The 22,043-nt window shown below is 34.3% G+C and overlaps 1 protein-coding gene across 6 annotated transcripts in view; it reads right to left on the bottom strand.

Moving 5' to 3' along the window:
* Nucleotides 1-22,043, bottom strand: part of LOC115452605 (segmentation protein cap'n'collar) — a 160,643-nt gene that overhangs the window by 81,588 nt on the left and 57,012 nt on the right. For all 6 annotated transcript variants that reach the window (XM_037441895.1, XM_037441861.1, XM_037441710.1 and 3 more), the window contains 3 exons: nucleotides 17,192-17,266; nucleotides 16,409-16,567; nucleotides 15,690-15,735 (listed from right to left, as the gene is read on the bottom strand). In XM_037441895.1, coding sequence (XP_037297792.1) covers nucleotides 15,690-15,735; nucleotides 16,409-16,567; nucleotides 17,192-17,266 — 280 coding nt within the window. The remainder of the gene's footprint in view (nucleotides 1-15,689; nucleotides 15,736-16,408; nucleotides 16,568-17,191; nucleotides 17,267-22,043) is intronic.

Genomic DNA, 22,043 nt, shown 5'->3' with positions numbered 1-22,043 from the left:
CGGGCAAAATGGCGCTCCAAAACGATATATTTTTGTTATTTAAATATTCCTTTCCCTAACCCTCTTAGTCGGACTGACGAGACGAATGTCCGCAGGATCAAAACACAAACGACTTTTCTAAAATTGTGTGTGTATTAGTGAATTATCGCTTGCTTTAACGGCGAAGGAAAACACCGTGAGGAAACCTGCATACCTGAGAAATTCTCTATAGGAATTTTCGAGGGTGTGAAGTCTGCCCGCACTACAGCTAAGACTAAGGCCTAATCTCTCAGTAGTAGAGACCCGTGCAGTGGGACAGTATATACAGGGCTGATATTATTTTATTTATAACCCTCTTAGTAGCAGACCCAGCAAGGGATAGATACTAGGGGCGAAGGATCTATACCCGATTGATATCGGCTTCTCTTTATGTAAAATCTATCATTAGAACGATTTGTAGACCGTATACATGCATTAGTACCTATATGTGTTGGGTTCCCTTTGGAATATTTTACCTTTAACCACTAGTAGATACTAAGCTTGTACTATTCATTCAATTTGGTGAGTTACAACCAGCCACGACTTATGTACCAAAATGATAAAGGGTGTCTAACAAAAATTTAAATTATAGGTAATTTTAGGTCATAGAAAATATCGGCAATTGTAATAAATAGTCTAAGCAATAAAATAGAAAATATGGTTAATTTTAGGTACTTTAAAATCATAAATAATCTTTACTTTTAAGAGATCACATGAAACAAAATTTATTAAGATTTGTTTAATTGCACTTTATATGACAGATAAGACGAGTAACTCGCTCTCCTAATGATAGCTAACCACAGCAATGGCGAAGGATGAAATCTTCAAAGAAACCCAACAACATATAGGTACTAATGCATTAATGCAGTCTGTAAGTCGTTATAATGATAAATTCTATATAAAGGGAAGCCGGTAGTAATCGGCTTATATAGACCCTTCCTTACTGCTCCAGCAGCCCTAAACAGTAGCAAAAGCAGTAGTTTAGAATTCCAAAGCTTATATAGTTGATATGAGAATTTAACCGTGGAGATTACAGACTAACATCAATTGAGGTCTATCGACCCGCAAATGTAATACGCCAGCGTTGTAGACGGAAGGCCTAACTAATAATTAGTAAAAGAAGTCCGTTCGCAGCAGTAATACAAATCTCATATAATTGGTATTGTAATACGTTTTTATAAGAATGTGCCTCGCCAAATACTAGAACTCAAATACATAAGGTAAATAAATAAAAATCTAATCGATTAAAACCAATATCAATAAAAAAAACAAAATCGATTCCAAACATACCAAGCACTGGCCATAAAAAAGCACTTTAAAAAAACAACACTGTCACTGTCCGGCTTCAAGTGAAATTGTCAATTCTTTTTTTAAATCACACACAATGAGTTTATGCCTAGATTCACTTTTTCGCGCACTGTTTCAGTCAGCCAGTACGTTCACAGTCCATTTAAACGTGGAACTAATTGGGGTGAGTTCCTTTTTTGAACGCAGACAAGGATAATACTCCTTGCAGCCTCGTCCGCGGTGCTTCGCCTCTGGAATGGGACCTTTTTGTCCCGATGTTAGTTTTTTCTTTGTCCGCCGACCGGTATTCGTGGCCTACCAACGCCTACGGGCGGGGTTCGAGGGTGAATGCGTGGCGCATATCTGTCTCTTTCGCTCGGATATGCGACGCGTGTGTTAGAAAAGGACGAATGTGTGGCGCGGTTAGGGTGGTATATAATATGGTTTGAGGATATTAATATTGATTGCTGGGCTTTCGTTATCCTTATAGTATAGCTTACAGTTTCAATGGTTTATTTTTGACTGTATTAAAAGGGCAGGCTATTGCAACAATGTTAAATATCCTACATTATAATACCTACTATATCAATGTGTTCGCAAATTTTAATATAATCTTTGCTTACTAAGTTTATTGTTATAAGAAAATGTAGAAACCATTAAATGAAATAAGATGGTGCAAAGATACATAAATCCAGTAAAATATTAACATTTTATTTATTTATTTAAGGACCTCCAACGAAGGATACACGGCATATAATAAAAACAATGTATCATTTTTACAATTAAGAATGTGACGTGCCTTTTCAACTATAGGAGACTACAGCATGCAAATATATATTGGTGAAGCGGAAAAAATAATAAACTTATCTAAAGCAGTGGGGTTTTATTTCGGAATACGTATTATAGGTAAACGGAGTCGCGAATACATTGTATTATAAAAATGACTTTATACATTAGTCATTTCAAAAAACTTTAACAGAATTAAACTTAACTATAAGATAGCGTATACTAAGAACTTTAAGAGAAATCCAATACAATCAAATAGCGAAATAAAGGGTGCTCGATACAGCGATATGTTTACCGTAACATGAAGAAGTCTTCACTACATAGTATAAAACAAAGTCGCTTTCTCTGTCCCTTTGTATGCTTAAATCTTTAAAACTACGCAACGGATTTTGATTCGGTTTTTTTTAATAGATAGAGTGATTCAAGAGGAAGGTTTATATGTATAATAATAACATCCATTAAATAGTCAGCATTGCACCCGTGCGAAGCCGGGGCGGGTCGCTAGTAAATTATCATGTACTCTGTAAATACTATTTGAGTCTACCTAACCTTTAGATACAAGCGAGATATTAAATTAATGCGAAAGTTTGTGAGGATGGATGTATGTTTGTTTCTCTTTCACGAAAAAACTACTGAACGGATTTGGATGAAACTTTACAGTAATATTGGTTATACATCAGAATAACACATAGACTATAATTTATAATGATTTTGTGTAATATGATCATAATATAACGATACATATCAAGTAAGTAAAAAAAAAAAAAATATCCCGGAAAACTTCACGCGGACGAAGCCGGCTTCGTGCGGGTAACACAATTTATTTAAGATTCCTTTCGAATAGCAGCCACGGCAGGAGATATTATAGTGCTCAAGTGTCTGCACTACAAAGCACTCTCTGTTCCTTCTCATAGTCCGGTGTGAAGACATGATCCGAGAGAGATCAGGCGCAGGACCAACGGCTTTACGTGCGTTCCGAGGCACGGGGGTATCACACCGCCGACTTCCTGACTCCGAGCCGTGACTAAGTAAACCATCTTAGTTACCTTTATTTATTACACTTTATGCAGGGTCATTTTGACATTGCGTTACTAAATGAAACCACAAACTTGTCTTCACATTTGCTGACATTTCAAAGTGCCATCCATTAATTATTCATATTTTCGCGAAAAATCCTGGTTTCAGTTTTCGGATTTTTTTTTATCATTTTGTAGTTTAATGCGAATATGGCGTATGTGTGGGTGTATTTCTGGCTGAATGTATGATGTTGCCGCTGCAACCAATTCTCTAAGAGTAGTAGTAGTGGCTTTAGGGCGCGTAAAATTAAAATACTTTTTATCAATATTTATTTTGTTCCAAACTTACACTTTTTTATTTTACATCTAGCTCAAGTAACTTATTGTAAAATGTTATTTCCAAGTAGATAAGTAAGTGGTTTCATTTAGTAAAGCGATGTCAAAATGACCCTGTATACAAGTGTAAAGGCGGATTTAATGCTGAAGACATTTCCTACCTTTAAGCTTTGTAGAGACTAAAGGACAAAATATTTGCTTTTAAATTTAGATTACTTGATCTACGTTTCAGCTGGTATCGTCCTGGAGTCATTGTGTCCGGTAAATGGCCAATTTCCCTATTACTCAGGGCCTGATGACGAAATATGGGTCTTACACCTCAGTCCACCACTTAAAAGGAGAAAAGTGATAATACTACGTTTTGTTAATTAGTTTATTATACTTTCTATAATATATTAATGTGTGAAACGGATGGACTTAATGTCTGAGGCATTCTTTAAGTCAAGCTTTAGGTGATATAGAGATAATTAGGGTGTGTACAAATATAAATAACAATACTTATCTATATATATAAAAATGAATCCCTATTTCCCTTGGTCACGCCATCACGCGTGAACGGCTGGACTGATTTCACTATTTTTGTTGTGTTTGTTATTGTCAGGAGAAGGTTCTCATGAAAGAAAGATTTCAAAAAATTACGCGGAAAATTAGAAAATTTAAGAAACTTAACGACACTATTAACTTTATATAATTGTTAGCGATTGACAGAAAGCGCGCTGCAAATTCATAGTTAAGACGGGACAACGTCTGTCGGGTCAGCTAGTGTAATATAAAATATATCTACATAAATACAAATAATATTAAAACCTAATAATTTCCGGGACTTATAGTTGAGAAGCAGCTACAATATTAGCGAGAAGCATCCGAAAATATGAAAGTAAAACTGTTAGTGGATATCCTTATTTCTGGAATATTCCAAAATAGTAAGGATATTGAAAGAGTGGACGACGGAATTTTTTAATTTAGTTCAATTATTTTATCTTCGTCATATCTTGACCAATGCCAAAACATCCACACTACTCGATTCCTACCGGCTTCCCTTTTAGGTTCATTTACTTATATCTTAGTTTTTATTTTCTATTAAATTGTCCGCGATACTTTAACTAGGGCTTCTTGCATGGGGCCCTCTAGGTTTACTTACATACAGTTTTTGATTTCTATTAAATTGACCGCGATACTTTAACTAGGGCTTCTTTTATCGGCTTATCTTTTGAAAAATTTCACCATTCACCACTACTCTCTAGACAGGTTCGTCATGTTTGGACTGATTGAGAATCTGCCGTTTCAATTTGTCGCCATATACGTCGATGTTTGGTGGAATGGAAGCATTGGTTTATAGAGAACGTCATGGATTGGATATTTCGGGTATTAGTGAGTATGTTGACTATTTTTCGTTTTTTTTGCGTAGTATCTTTTGTTTAATTCTTATGTACACTTACTATTATACTATCTATCTCTTTACTGCCGTTTGTATGTATTACTATCAGCCATGGTGCAGAGACAATGGCCAAACAAAGACATTTTTCTTTCTTTATTTCAACGGGTAGCAATCTACGAGGTATTTCGCCCTCTTTTCCTTGATCGACTAATCGTTCATAGAGTCCAAAGGCTTATGCTACTATTTTATATGAGCACAGGAAAGCGACTCCACAGCAAATGTTTTCTTGTGATGTTGTCCAATGTTTTGTCATAGTCGAGCATTTGTCGACGGTGCCATTTCTCTAGCCAAAAGTCCAAGAATACGGTGGTAAAAATAGACTATTGATGCCTACAAACAGACTAGACATATCTGTTTCTTGATTTAATTTCCAAGTGACGAACAATCCAAAAGACGGTGGCTGACAGCAATGCTTCCTTAGAAAAAAGGCGCCAAACTAGACGTGCAGTCAAAACGTTCCATATTCAAAACCGCTGAACGATGATGACTGGCGGCCATCTTGTTATAGTCATGGTGACTTGAAAATGTCCGCGTTTCCGCCGAGTGTAGTGAAAGTGCCAGTTTTTTTTTTAACTAGTGTAGTTTTTAATGTTTAGAGATGTAATTCAGGCTTGCGGTTCGAGTGTTGAATGATTTTTTATGAGGCAAAGGAATCGTTTTGCACTGTCAGCGGATTTTTTATGTTTATTTAAGGCAAAGGAAGCTCTAAACACTTGGTATCGTCATATTTATAGTTACAATTGTAAAATTGTAGGCTTTTTAATCCTGTTTGCTTCATTCATCCCTACTTTTTTTCACCAATTTTTCAAATTTTCCATACAGTTTCATTCGTAAAAAAAATCAATTAATTATAGTTTTTTTTGGCTGAAACCGAGGCTAACCGTCTTTCCTAGGCGGAACTTTATAATTTAATAAATATATTTGACATTGATCTAAAGGTATTCATACCACAGGACTCTATAAAGAACCCTTTGCCCACTCGTCTCGTCATGATGACGTCATTACAGGCAAGTCATCGCAGACGTGCTTTTTGCCGCCAAACTTCGTTTTCATTTGGCCATTGTACGTTCAAGTGTTTGATTTAAAGGCATTGAGATTGTGTTGCCTTTAACTTGTCTGTAGTTAAAAAATGTCTCTAATAATAGAATTGAATTCCGTTTTTTGTGTTCGAAATTTAAACACTGGTCAGTTGTAAGTGTTACAAATGTCATTCCGATTTTAAATGTTTAAATTATGAAGTTGATACAAAATATTGAATACTGGCCAGTGACATAAAAAATTTCGAACGTTTTATAATTGGAATGTTGTAAATTAATTTCACTAATCTCTACATATTCCATTTTCGAATATTCACAAACCCGTGTCAATAAGTTCCATATTCGAACGCTAACAAAGAACGTTACACAACCATTGCCATCGCCTTTTGTTTTATTCCGCATACAACTCAAGATACTCAATTCTACACTCTACTCCTTATGAAATAAGGTTGAGAATCCCATACAAAACTGCGTCAACTTACGACGTTTTGTTATTGCACGCGTATTTATTGATTAGTAACCGAGCCGACCAATCGCAGCCGTTCTCGTCACAACATGGCCGCAAGGGTAGGTCTCCCTTGGAAAATATCCATCTAATTTATTACGCATTGTGTAAGGGACCGACATTAATCTTTTTCTGCCTTTTATTAATGGTCCCCGCCCGCGGGCGCCTGTTTTATTTTAATGAAACGCCGACGGCCCGGATAGCTTTCCCGCGCGTTCTACGGCGCCATGTTGGATTTTTAATGCACGTTCGAATTAGTTATTTTCGAAAATAGAACGATTTAAAAAATCCATTTTTATTATAAGACAACTTCTTACTAATTAGATTGTAAAGAGAAACGATATCTTTAAAGGTATTAATACCTTTTTTAACTTTAAAATAGGGAGTATTTGTGTTTTATACTATGGCTTCCAGCGTTCATAGGACTTCGCCAATATCGAGTAATAATAGAAAATTTAAACATTAAATACCGGTGGCGTAAGGTAAAATATTCCGAAGGGAAACCCGACACAATATATAAGTACTAATATACATAAATGCGGTCTACAAATCTAATGATAATTAGATTCTACAAAAGATACGAAAGTAATCGGATTATATGTACCCTTTGCCGCTGTTAAATACTTACACACACACACACACACACACACACACACACACACATCACGCATTTATCCCCGAAGGGGTATGCAGAGGCGCAACCAGGGCACTTAATTCGCCAAGTGTGTTCCGTCCTATGATGTGATATGCGAGCCTATCGCCATATCACAAATTCTAGACTCCGGGCTGATACTGAGCAGAAAAACCCAAATATCACTTTGCCCGACCCGGGATTCGAACCCAGGACCTCAGAGCGCTGTCGTACCGCGCATGCAGTACAACTACGCCACCGAGTCAGTCTTAAATAATTTATTTATGTAAATAAATAAATAATTATTTAAGAAGTATCGCTATACAAACAAAATCCAGCAGTTGCAGTACCGAAGTACCATTACATTATAGTTAAATATTAAATTTGATTTGCCGAACGCGCATCACTTATTTCTTATTATGTCTAGTGTAACTACTGGACATAATAACTAACATCTCATGTCTGAAGCGAGCGCAGTGGAATACCAAACACTTTGTAATTCAAGGTGTTGGTGTTTCTGCTGTTTATAGGTCGTATCGCTTATCAGGCGAAAGGCAAGCTCTTCTCGTTATTCAAAGCAAAAAAAATCTTATATAGAGATACCAATAACTACTCTAGATATCGCTCGCAACTCCTGCCTCAAAATATTGCAGTTACAACAAACAACTTATTTTACATATATTTAAAACAAAACTAAATCATCTTTTAATTACCTTGTATTTAACGTTATTTTCTAAACGATTTTTATGATTGTATTCGAATTAATTTAATATTATTACACCGTTCGGGAAAACTAATTTATAAATATTAATTATATATAATGAAGAAAAAATAATATATAACTTAACCGTTTACGCAGCGCACGCAACGGGCACTCAAAAAGATATTTTTTTTCCTATTTTTCCAACATGTTTCATTAATGCTCCGCTCCTATTGTTCATAGCGTGGTGTTATAACCCAAAGCTGTTGTGAAGAGTGAAATTTTCAAAGGGAACACGACACAATATATACTTAGGCATTAGTATTCATCAATAATAATAATATCAGCCCTGTATTATATATTGTCCCACTGCACGGGCCTCCTCTACTGAGAGGGATTAGGCCTTAGTCCACCACGCTGGCCTAGTGCGGATTGGTAGACTTCACACACCCTCGAAAATTCCTAATAGAGAATTTCTCAGGTATGCAGGTTTCCCCACGATGTTTCCCTTCACCGTTAAAGCAAGCGATAATTCACAGAGAATACACACATCATTTTAGAAAATTCAGAGGTGTGTGTCCTTGGGATTTGAACCTGCGGACATTCGTCTCGGCAGTCCGTTGCACAACCAACTAGGCTATCTAATTAATTTATTCATTAATGCGGTCGACAAATCTTTCTAATGATAATTAAATTTTACATGAATTACAAAAGGGAAGTAAGAATCGAGTTTTATGAACCATTCACCATTAGCCTATAGCTTTCCTCGATAAATGGGCTATCTAACACTAAAAGAAATTTTCAATTCAGACCAGTAGTTCCTGAGATTAGCGCGTTCAAACAAAATCTACAGCTTTTTATAATAGTACTAGCTGACCCGATACATTGTCCCGTCTTAACTATGAATTTGCGGCGCGCATTCTGTCAATCGATCAATTATTTCAAACAATTGACAGTTATATAAAATTAATATTTCCGTTAAGTTTTCTTAAATTTTCTAATTTTGTATTTTTTCTTTCATAAGAACCTTCTCCTGACAATAACTAACAACAAAAAAAAATTTGTGAATTCGGTCCAGCCGTTCACGCGTGATGGCGTGACCAAGGGAAATAGGGATTCATTTTTATATATATAGATAGAGTATAGGTTATGGCTAGTGTAAATCCAGCAGTTCTAGTGCAATATATTGCTGCGAGTACTTGCTATTAACTTATATTCTTTCACTAGTAATTTTGATAAAAGTTAAACCATGTCCCTTTCGGAGAAACTTACTATTAACTTAGAGTTAGGTTAATATATTCATCGGTAATTTTACATAGCATCACGCCTCTATCTTATAGGGGTAGGCAGAGACTATGGATAACCACTTTGCACGATTCTGGCATACTTTTCGCTTCCTCCACCTTCAATTTTTCCATTCCCGCTGGTACAGGGTACTATTGACCTGACCTTTACTAATGTCAGATATAATTTTGCTAGAACTTAAGCCCTCGTCGAGAATCAAACCTACGTACCCAACCGTTTTAACATTCCCATAATAACAGACAGATGACGTTAAACACAAAAGCAATTTTTGACGAACAAAAAACATATTTGGAACTTAGTAAGAATGGCTTTTCGAAATATTAATCAAAGCGCATGCGCCGGTACGATGACTTGTAAAATCACCAAAAGAACCGATTCGGATTTTTTCCGGCCGCAGCGACTACCAGTTTACGTTGACCCCTGGCTGCTAACTCCGAATGTGGCTTCAGAGTTCTTCTTACGCTAGACAGTTGGCACAATATCCATCTTATTCAGACCCAAGGGAATACGCCGCTTTACCTTAATTTCAACTTGGTCGGTATAAAATATGCAGGAACGGGGATCTTCTTACGTTGGCTGTTTTCGAGCGATTATAAATCACCAATTTATATAGACCTTCGAGAATGTACTAAGTTGATATAGTAGTAGGTATTTATTATGAACCGAAAATCTGGAGAGCTCTATTTATATTGGACGTCCTATCCCTCGATATTGACCAGTTTTATTTGATCCATTTAAATATACGATGTCTCCTTATTTCATCGTTATTTGTATGAACCGCGCGGGGTGAGGGAGACCTACTTAAACTGGATGATCAGAACTTACTCTCCAGTTTACATAGAGCTCTGCAGCTAAAACAATATTTCATGAAAGCGGATCAATTTACACTGGTCGGTTATACCACATTATTACCACCTCAGAAACGTGTCCCTACCATCATTCGGAAGATAATCGAGTTTTTTTTATAACTTTTTTTCATTGTTCCATTTATTTTTTGCGGTCAAATGTTATTCTATGAATAAATTTTCGGTAAAATTGCTGTTTGAATATTTAAATTATATTAAGGTTGCAAAATAAATCAAATTTTCGGATTTTGCCGCGGTTTTTATAATTCCTCAGCCTTCATTACCATATCCACTCCACGAAGGCTCCAAAATATTCGCAACGTAGGGAGAAAATTATTATAATACAAAAAAACTCAAAAAAATCCGAATATTATGTTTTAATTCGATGTCTAACTTCGCGTAAACATAAGAAATCATTAATTTTCAAGTTTAACGAATAACAAATTACTTAACCATTGGACCATATTTACTAAAGAGTTCTAAAGTAATATAGAGCGGATATTGGGAGAATGTCATACAAAAATGTTGCGCTTATGCGATGGTTACTCAATCTATCGTGAAATACCAAAACAATCTATATATATAAAAATGAATCCCTATGTCCCTTGATCACGCCATCACGCGTGAACGGCTGGACCGATTTCACAATTATTTTTTGTTGTGTTTGTTATTTTCAGGAGAAGGTTCTTATGAAAGAAAAAAATTAAAAAAATGCACGTAAAATTAGAAAATTTAAGAAAACTTAACGAAAATATTAATTCTATATAACTGTCAATTGTTTGAAATAACTGTCAGCGATTGACAGAATGCGCAAATTCATAGTTAAGACGGGACAACGTCTGTCGGGTCAACTAGTATAAAATAGTTTATATTTTTTTCATATCATGATTTGCACGTTTTTAAGCACCAAAATAACTATAGAATAGTAAGGCTTGGATAACCGACTCGGGAATCAAACTCAGTACAACCAACACAAATACTCCACTGGTAATAGGAAGCAACTACAAACACGTAGTTTCATATTTTACGTCGTTCATTGAATGTACAATGAAGACCAGTATAACAAGACCCCTCTATATCAAATCCATTTTAATAGAAATGTTATATAGAACAGTTGTTCCTAAACTTTTTATGTTATCAGTTGACATCGGATATCCATGAAGCTATCTTTGAATCTATTATCAACAAGCTTTTGCTAGCGGCTTCGTTACGTATTTTTCCGGGATAAAAGTCCCGCTATATATTTTCCCGGGATAGAAAGTGGCCTATAACCTTCCCAGGGTCTTAAACTATCTCCATAGCAAATTTCATAAAAATTCGTTCAGTAGATTTTGAGAAAATCGATGCCGCGGGCAAAATCTAGTGAAAAATAAATTTGAAATAGTTAAAATAAAAATCCTCGCCAAATTCCTTTAACTAAATATTTTGATATTTAATAAATTACTGTTAGCACTTATCAGTGTCGAAAGATGAAGTCTTCAAAAAGTAATTTAAAAAGAATTGCCTTAGTTAACATATCACCAATTGAACAAAAACTAAGTAAAACGTAAATAAAATTAAAAAGGAAGCCGACAGGATTCGGATTGTATGTATCACCACTAATACTTATTAGACATCTCTATTGAGGTATATTCTATAGACACGATCGTCCATATAAACTATTTGTTCAAAAACTGAACTAAAATGGCAACCAAACTTCACTGTCATAGCCTATTTATTCAATTGAACAAGCATTTTACTTATTAGACTAATATTTTGTATATCCAGGTTTACACTTAGACTCGAGTTCTTATATCATGAGCGTCACTCCGTACACAACCACGAGCTGTCAATATTGACCATACTAGTCAGTTTGAATGGATTACAGTTCAGTTGAACACTGAATGTTCGGGACACCAAATCTAGTACGTAGTACATACATGGATATCCCGCTCAAAACCTCTCAAAAACTTTGACAACCACAGTAAAATCCGTACATAATTCTGATACAAGTATAAATATAATTAATGATTCTAATCCTGGGGGAATTGAGATGTTTGTACTGCCATTAATCATATAACAATGACATTGTACGCAGGTGGTAGGCAGCACATGAGTACATACGAGACGGTGTTACCAAATTTAAAATGTTCAATGCGTCATTGAAAATTTTCTAGCAATACCGTTCGGAATTCGAGTAGAGAATTATTAGTTATTTTAAAGTAATTTGGAATTAAAGCGACTGCCTTTGCGTAATTGTAAATTTACCAGAAAGTTCTAGAATTATATAGAGCGAACATTGGAAAGATTGTTAAACGAAAATTTTGCGTTTATATGAAAACTCAATCTACTGTAAAATAACAAAACAATGTAAAATACTTCATATTTTTCCATATCGCGATGTGCACGTTTTAATGTGAATATTAGCATCACTACATAGTATAAAACAAAGTCGCTTTCTCTGTCCCTATGTGTGCTTAAATCTTTAAAACTACGCAACGGATTTTGATGCGGTTTTTTTTAATAGATAGAGTGATTCAAGAGGAAGTTTTATATGTATAATAACATCCATTAAATAGTGGAGAAATACTGTTATTTTGTTATGTTATACCCGTGCGAAGCCAGAGCGGGCCGCTATGTTTTTATATACAACGTTCACAGTTTTTCTGTAGTGTATTTAGTATCAGCATTGCACCCGTGCGAAGCCGGGGCGAGTCGCTAGTATTTAATATAATTATGTTATTTTTGTATTAATATCTAAGGACGCTGACATCTTGTTACACAGAGATGTCAAATAAGACAGCGACTTATTACCAATTGGCAATAACTTTTGGAGCAAACATTTGGCCCTGATGTCCGCTATATAACTAACTATATAGTTTAATATCTTTGATTTTGTCTTAGTAATTCATCTACAATCCAGAATATCTATTTATATCAGCCTTGTATTATATACTGTCCCACTGCTGGGTCTTCTCTACTGAGAGGTATTAGGCCTTAGTCCACCACGCTGTAGTGCGGGCAGACTTCACACATCCTCAAAACTCTTATACAGAACTTAGGTATGCAGGTTTCCTCACGATTTTTCCTTCACCGTTAAATCAAGCGATAATTCACAAAGAATACACACATCATTAGAAAAGTTCGAGGTGCTTTTGGGTTTTGAACCTGCGGACATTCGTCTCGGCAGTCCATTCCTCTCCTAACACAAAACAATACCGAAAATAAACTCTACATTAAAGCATCTATCAAACTAAGCCAATAGTTTCACCAATAGATTATAATATTTTTTGTCATATATCCGAAATCTTTGAGTGCAGACGCCGAAATAGCTGAATCATATGAGTAATGGTGCACGCTGAGGGAGGCGGACCAGAGACCCCGGGACATACTGCACCGGGAATGCTCCGGCATAAATACGATAGCATTATAACCGACTTCAAAAAATAGGAGTTCTTAATTCGAAGTTATGTTTGAATATCTGTCATTTATTAACCGATTTAGTTTTTTTAAGTTAAACTTTTTTAGAATCGTGATTTGAAACTCTATGGAACGAAAATGCGAAATTTGAAAAAGGAACAGCGGCTTAGATTTTTTTCAGTGAATCTTTTTTAGAATTATTCTGATTTGAAACTCTATGGAACGAAAATGCGAAATTTAAAAAAGGAACAGCGTTCAACCAGCCTGCATGCTACTTGCATGGGTTTAATTCATGAATTTGCGCTCGCGCATTACAAAGCTCTAGTATAAACTTTAAGCAACCGTTGATTATTTGCGTATTTTTATTTATGTGAATATTTTAATCTCACTAATAAATTATTTTTGCATGTTTTAATATTATGCAAATAAAATAAACCTTACATTTTTCACGAAAACAATATGATTTCAAATTGATCATATATATTTTATTATTAGCTTAAATTATCTAGCATTGAAAAATGTATGAAAATAATTTTTAATTTTTATTAGGCACCGACTGCAAAATTGGTAACGATTATACAGGTGATGTTAAATTATTTTTTGGTTTTTGAAGACGGTTTAATATTTCATTTAACGGTTTTTATACGAATCTTATGTGTTAACAAAGCTATTTAATAAGATTATGTATTATATCAAAACTATCTTTAATCTATACTATTATTTAAAGCTGAAGAGTTTGTTTGTTTGAACGCGCTAATTTAAGGAACTACTGGTCCGAATTGAAAAATTATTTTAGTGTTGGATAGACAATTATCGAGGAAGGCTATAGGCTATATATCATCACGCTATAACCAATAGGAGCAGAGCATCTATGAAAAACATTGCATAAACGGGGAAAATTAATTTCTTTTAAGAGCTTTCGTTGCGTGCGTAAACGGTTAAATAAATAATATGTAATTAACTTTGGAATAATTAGCACTACTGTAATGTCGGATTTACATCGGCTATAATGATTAAACCGGCAGAAAAGATTGCTAACAGTATTTATTTATTTAAGGACCTCCAACAAAGGATACACGGCATGTAATAAATACAATGTCTTAATATTGGTACAATTAACAATGTGACGTGCCTCTTTAGTTATAGACCACAGCATGCAAATTTATATATTAGTACAGCGGCAAAAATAATAATATTTGTTACTAATATTATTTAGATATATAAGTAGAAACTTAAAGCAGACAAAAGGGATAAAACATAATAAGAAGTGACAAAACATAACAAGATCTTATGTTATAACATGTGGTGGTGAGTGTGATTAATTATAATTATTAATTGTGAGTACGTAACAGTTGTAGGACTTGTTTCCTGTACTTAGGAATGTCCGTATTTCAAATTAAATCTTCTATCTTACTAATATTGAAACTGAAAAACTTTCTGAAGATATTATTACGAAATAAACGCACCAACCGAACTGATTTCGATTAAATTCTATATTGATATAGTCTGAGACCCTGGGAAGGACGTAGGCTACTTTTTATACCGAAAACTCATATAGTAGGCATTGTATACGGGAAATTAGATCACGCGAGCGAAGTTTCGAGCAAAAGTTAGTAATCATTAGAAACTACAATATTTTAAAATCTTAAACAGCCTTATTCCAAACTACGACTTCCCATTTCAATAAAAACTTCCCCAATTTCCGTTCCGACCCTCGCTGCCGCCCGTTATGTAATACATAGGGGTGAAACGTATAGGGAACTGTATCGGGGCAATCATCCCTTAACTTGGGGTCGCTTTGTTTGATTTGAAGAATAAATATAGGGTTTCAGTCGTGGTACCATTTGCAAGTTCAATAGGTATAATGAAAATGTTTCGCTTGCTTTAGTTTAATATAATTGTATTTATATCAGTTTTGTATTATATACTGTCCTATTGGACGGGCCTCCTCTACTACTGAGAGGGATTAGGCCTTAGTCCACCTCGCTGTAGTGCGAAGACTTCACGCACCCTCAAAATTCTTTAAAGAACTTCTCAGGTATGCAGGTTTCTCGATGTTTCCCTTCACAGTTAGAGCAAACGATGATTCACAAATACACACATAACTTTAGAAAAGTCAGATGCGTTTGGGTTTTGAACCTGCGGACATTCGTCTCGGCAGTCCCAATACTATTTTAACCCATTTAATATCGAAAGGATTGCCGGCACACATTCCGATATTAAAGGGGGTAATATAACGTGAAATAATACAAATTTACTATTACTCGCATCTTGTGGATTATTTTAGAACTATTATTCCTAATATTAAATACTTATTAATAAAAAACGTTTATGAGTACTTTTATAATTCATCCCTCCTCTTTTAAATATGTTGAAGAACACTCACCGGTCTCAGTGTCGACGGTGTATGATAGTCCGGCCCAAGGATCGTCCTGCATAAACATAATTCAATTAAACCTACTATTTTATATATGGGTTAGGTATTGAAGATTAGCATGTACGAAATAATATTTTCATACAACGCACTCTTAATAATGATCTATTTCAAAATTGTTAATTTGTGGCAGTCGTCGGAAAACTAAATTTTGTTTGCTATCTTTTTTTAAGTTGCTATAAAATTGAGCTTATTAAAGATAGGTAAAAAATGAAATCTTATAGCATGAAAAAAAAGGGAAAAACCTAAAAGGTCGCAAACAGAAATTGGTTGTTTGACGAGTCCCACAAATTGGCAATTTTGGAATGGGTCCTTATTTTATTATGAGTGCGACAAGTATATCACACGAATAGAAAAAAAATCATAAAAAATACATATTTGTTATATATTTTTGTAAATCATTTCTCTATTTTATTTTGGTAACGTTTTTAACTAAACTAATTTGCAAACATTAAAAAGAAATATCAATTGAAATTTAAATTTCGAACTAGTGTTCCTTTTACTAGATAAAAAGAAACTAATTATTACCTAATTAAATTATTTAAATAGTCTATGATGTATAAATCTATTGTCTTGACAGATAAATATAACATCAATTAAGTTTTCAAATTTCGAACTGTTTAAATGTTCGAATAAAAAATCCATAGATTCGTATGTTTTTAACGACTTACCTCCTTAATTTCCGGGTCGAGTAGCGACACCTTCACCTTCTCAATCTCTACTTTCTCCCTCTCCGCCTTCTCATCCTTCTTCTTCAGCAGGTTCTCCTGGGCCTTCTTCAGTTCGTTGTCTATCTCATCACTAAGCACCTTGGTGGCTTGCGGACCCTCCTAAATATGAAATATTGGAATTTTAATGAAGTGTTCTATGTTAGACGCCTTGAAGTATTATACGGGGTCATTTTGACATTGCGTTACTTATTGAAACCACATACTTATCTACTTAGTGATAACTCTCTATAGTAAGTTACTTGAGCCGTAGATGTAAAATTAAAAAGTGTAAGTTTCGAACAAAATAAATATTAATAAAAAGTTATTTTAATTTTACGCGCCCTAAAGCCACTACTACTACTCTAAGATAATTCGTCGCAGCAACATCATACTTTCAGTCAAAATACGTTGCCGGACACGACATCTAATTAAATAACAAAATGATCAAAAAATCTGAAAACTAAAACCAAGAATTCTGGTGAAAATATTCGTTATTAATGGATGATTTTTGGCACAATGTCAGCAAAGGTGGAGACGAGTATATAGTTTCATTTAGTAACGCAATGTCAAAATGACTCTGTATAGATAAATAGTTTATTTTGAGTATAATTAACGAGCGATATTGTAGAAAATACTACCGACTTAGAAATTAAATTCGTAAACCTCAAAACTACACGAGGTTCGTGCAAACTAACATCTTAAATCATTATAATAAGGATGGTATTTGGACTATAATGAACTTACGGGTTGAATAGGATCCTCGAGGGAGAAGCCCATGTCCACATCCTGCTTCCAGAGCACCTCGATCAGGTCCATGTCCTGTAAAAAAAAACATTGTTAAATTTACTCATATTCAAATTTATCGAGTTAGGGAAAAAATGATAAACCTTTGTATCTATCTGTATTTGAAAATATAAAATTCAAAAATGGAATAGGTATAATATTTAAAAAAAAAAAAAAATAATATCTAAAAAATAAAATTCAAAAAAAGAATGCGTTCTTTACCGTTAATTTTTTTTTTGTTCAATCCATTATACCGATATAATTATAATTGAAGTGTTCATATGCATACTCTATGTTATAATTCTAAATCTATAATTATTTCAATATTATTAATAGTTCATCTAAGACCATAAGCAAGATAGAATTCGACAGACATTATCAAATTCCTCCAAAACATCTTCTCTGTGAGCGGAATTGATATAGAGTCAATATTTTAAAACAAAAACTGTTATGACTACAAAAAGCGGTAAATATATCTCACGCGTCCATCTTGGAAATGGCAGTTGTAATGCGTGTTATCATTTCAAATCTCTTCCAACGAGATCAGTCCCATCTACGCTAAATGTGAGAATAGACAAATGTAGACAAACTGTACACTTTATGTTATTGTCTTTGGTATTTTTTTAAGGTGTAATGGAATGAAAGGAAATTATTTTTTAAATTAGATTCAGCGGGAAATTTTTATTAAGCGTTTCTTTAAACATTTTTAAGGAATGTAAATTAATAAATAATAATTTAAATTCAAAGAGTTTTAAGATTATATATAGCGGACATTGGGAAGATTGTTATACAAAAAAATTGCGCTTATGTGATGGTTACTCACTCTATACTGTGTAGTAGCAAAACATCAATAAAATACTTTATATTTTTTTCATATCGTCATTTCTATGCGAATATTAACATATTTTCTGTAAATATTTTTGTATTAATATCTAAGGGCGCTGTGACATCTTGACGGACATTTCAAATAAGACAGCGACTTAATAATTAGTAATAACTTTTGGAGCAAAAAGGTCCTGATGTTCGCTCTATAACTCAATATTTTTATTTTATTTTATTTATTCAATAGTTAGACCATCGGGTTACCACTATAACCTTACAACTAATACAATGAATTTTCTTATACTAGGTGATAAACCTTTACAGGTGCATACAACATTATTTGTAAAACTTTACATTCGCTAGATCTGACAGAAAATGAATTTGAAAACTAATTTAAAGATATAGTTTAATGTCTTTGGTTCTTACTAATATTATAAATGCAAAAGTGTGATGTTCCTGTTTGTTAGAAGTTAACGCTACACATATTTGGATACGATTTAAAATTTCTTGGATTATATTATTATAGAAAAGCGGCGATAGCCTAGTTGGGTGTGGAACGGACTGCCAAGACGAATGTCCGCAGGTTCAAATCCCAAGGGCACACACCTCTGACTTTTCTATAAATCATGTGTGTATTCTTTGTGAATTTATCGTTCGCTTTAACGGTGAAGGAAAACATCGTGAGGAAACCTGCACATCTGAGAAGTTCTCTATAGGAATTTCGAAGGTGTGTGAAGTCTACCAATCCGCACAACAGCGTGGTGGACAAAGGCCTAATCCCTCTCAGTAGTAGAGGAGGCCCGTGCTCAGCAGTGGGCAAGTATATAATACAGGGCTGATATTATTATTATTATTATAGACTATTTTCCGGGGAGAGGTCTTCAAACGGAGCCATGAGCAGTACTTATAAATCTAATGAATCTCAAATAATAATTATATTGTCTCCAATATTTACTTTCAAAGTCAATTTTGACAGTCAAGTTCCTTATAAAATTAGTTTTGAAATTTTGCAACAATTTGCGACTTAAGGTGGTAGCTCAAGGTCCATTTTCATACATTTTGTTTCGGCTTTAATCTGGGTAACTAAACAAGTATTGGCAAGTAAAGAATTTAAATTCACGTCTAGTTAGTGATTAGTTCTCGCAGTTGAAAGAGAAAAACGTAAAATAATTAATAATCATGGATATTTCGGCCTTTAAAATTTAATATGACGAAATTTTAAAGGCAGAAATATCCATGATTATTAATTATTTTTACGTTTTTCTTTCAACTGCGAGAATTAATCACTAACTAGACGTGAATTTAAATTCTTTACTTGCCAATACTTGTTTAGTTACCCAGATTAAAGCCGAAACAAAATGTATGAAAATGGACCTTGAGCTACCACCTTAAATGTAATATTTGACGCAATATAAATGAAAGACAATCTTAATTAACATGTCGATAACAATTTAAATTAAAAAACAAATAAGTAATATTTAATGTCAAACTGACTTTAGTAATAGCGGGAAATTGCAACAGATTATAAAATAACCAACAAGTGAATGATACGAAATAAATTAAATATACCTACAATACATAATATAAATCAATCGATTGTCAAATTTAATACATAAACATCAGGAAACAAGTTTTATTTTTATTAATACCGCCATCTTTAATTGGCTTAATACAGAATTAATAACTAATCTCTTCGTAAATGACTATACCGCTGGCCGGTTATAAAATTGAAAAAAGAATAAACACATTCAAACCAAACTTCGTCTCTAACCGCCATACACAAAGTCTATAATCCTATACCGACAGCAATAAAGATCGATTTCGATTCGAAAATTCAAATATCGAAGTTACACGAACTTTTTAATGACGTAACGATTTATATCACGCATCACTTGCACTAATATATACTCTATTGTCTTGTAATAACGTCAAAAATCATTTGCGAGTCTTCTTCTCCCGCCAAACAGATACCCGCTAGGGGTCTGAGCGCCGCAACACAGCGGGATAATTTTTTTTTCGAATACATTCGTGTAGTTGACAGCTTTTTGATTGCATTTTATTGAAACACATTGATACTTATGTATGAGATATGAATAATCATGAGATGCCCTTTAAAATGGGAATAAATAGGAATATACATTAATGTAAGAAAGCGGCGATAGCCTAGTAGGGAGTGGAACGGACTGGTGAGACGAATGTCCGCAGGTTCAGAAACCAAGGGCACGCACATGTGACTTTTCTAAAATAAAGTTATGTGTGAACTTCCTTATGGGTGTTAAAGGTGTGTGAAGTCTACCAATCCGCACTACAGCGTGGTCGACTAAGGCCTAATCCCGCTAAGAGCAGTGCAGGAGTGGGACAGTATATAAAATAAGACCCATTTTAGTGAAGGTTGCACAAATAACGATATATTTATAAGTTAATGAAAAAACAATCATATTGTAAATAATAATATGAGGTAATTATTAAGGAGTATTCAGAAGCGCAACTAGGGCACTCACTTTTCGCCAAGTGTGTTCCGTCCCATGATGTGATATGCGAGCCTATCGCCATGTCAGGCGCAAATTTCAGACTCCGGGCTGATACTGAGCAGAAAAACCCAAATATCACTGCACCTGGGCTTCGAACCCTTGATCTCAGAGCGCTGTCGTGCCACGCGTGTAGTACAACTACACCACCCAGGCAGTCAGTTTTACAATTTTGAAATTTATTTCATGAATACAAAGGTACACGATCTTTGTATGCTATAATTTGTTTATCTAACAGTTTAACCTAGGTATCAATGTATTATTATTTGTAAGTATGAATCATTGATTAGTAATTAAAAATTAAGCATGACTAAGAGTTATTTACGATATACAAACGGCAAACAAGGCGGAATCTTGATTCCTAAAGGTAACATTATGTAGGTGTAAACTTTTAAATTCTTCGAGAAGACTATGTCGAACACTTTAAAGAAATTATAAAGGTTAAATTATGACAAATTACTTAAATTCTTTCAAATTTCTATGTCCCGAAAATAAGGTATAGGAATAGGCAGTTTGGTCTTAAAGCCAATGCCCGTTGCCAATTTGATAATCTGATCACACTAAAGAGTATTGTGGACTTTCCAAGGCTGACAATGATGAGCATGATTTGAGATTATGCGATTTGATAAAAAAAAAAGAAAGAAAACAGGTGCGTGTCTACTAACACCATCTATGATTATATATAACCATCTAGAAATCAATGTTTCACTAGTAATTGACCTATGTGTCCCCATCTATCAGTTCATAACAAAAAATATTGATAGCAGCACCATCTATTACTTGTACCAGCAAACTAAGAAATTGAGAACAGCGCCATCTGTTACTGTTACTGGGAACTGAGAACTTCTCACACCTCTGCTACTCGACAATAGATGTCGCTGCTTGCACAAATTAACACCATTTGCTTCTAAACGAGAACACGATATACCGTGACCAGAACCAATAAGAAAAATATCAAACCGTAACATTGCTAGTTGGTTGCAAATTACTATTATTTTTTTACATCTTTGTAACTGAAATATTAATAATTAGAAGGAAAACCTGAAATGTATAGTACCGGAAAATATTAACAGATGGCGTTGTGCGACCGCAATAGATTGTTCTAGAAAAACATGTTTAAGAAAAAAACGAGGTTTTAGCACTCCGGCCAACAAGGTCACCGGCGGTCAAGGCCTAGCAAGGTCAAAATTCGTAAACTAAATCTGTATACTACGCCTACTCGCTTCAGCTGCAAGTTCAAATCCGTCATATTACTTCCATTTCACTCAATCCCACGTGTGCTATATATAGCTGTCCTCTTTCCGCGCTGTCACACGTGACTAACCTTTATATATAGATACAGATATACTGTTTGTCTGTGGATGTTTTTGTAGCACTTTGTATAAGTTTAAATTGAGTTTTATAGCTTCTAATATTGATTATAAATTATATTAAGTATTCTCGTGCACATACTACAATAAAAT

Source organism: Manduca sexta, chromosome 1 (genome assembly GCF_014839805.1).
Source record: "Manduca sexta isolate Smith_Timp_Sample1 chromosome 1, JHU_Msex_v1.0, whole genome shotgun sequence".
Taxonomy (NCBI): Eukaryota; Metazoa; Arthropoda; class Insecta; order Lepidoptera; family Sphingidae; genus Manduca; species Manduca sexta.
The sequence above is the reverse complement of the archived record's forward strand: the minus strand, read 5'-3'. Positions and strand labels throughout refer to the sequence as shown.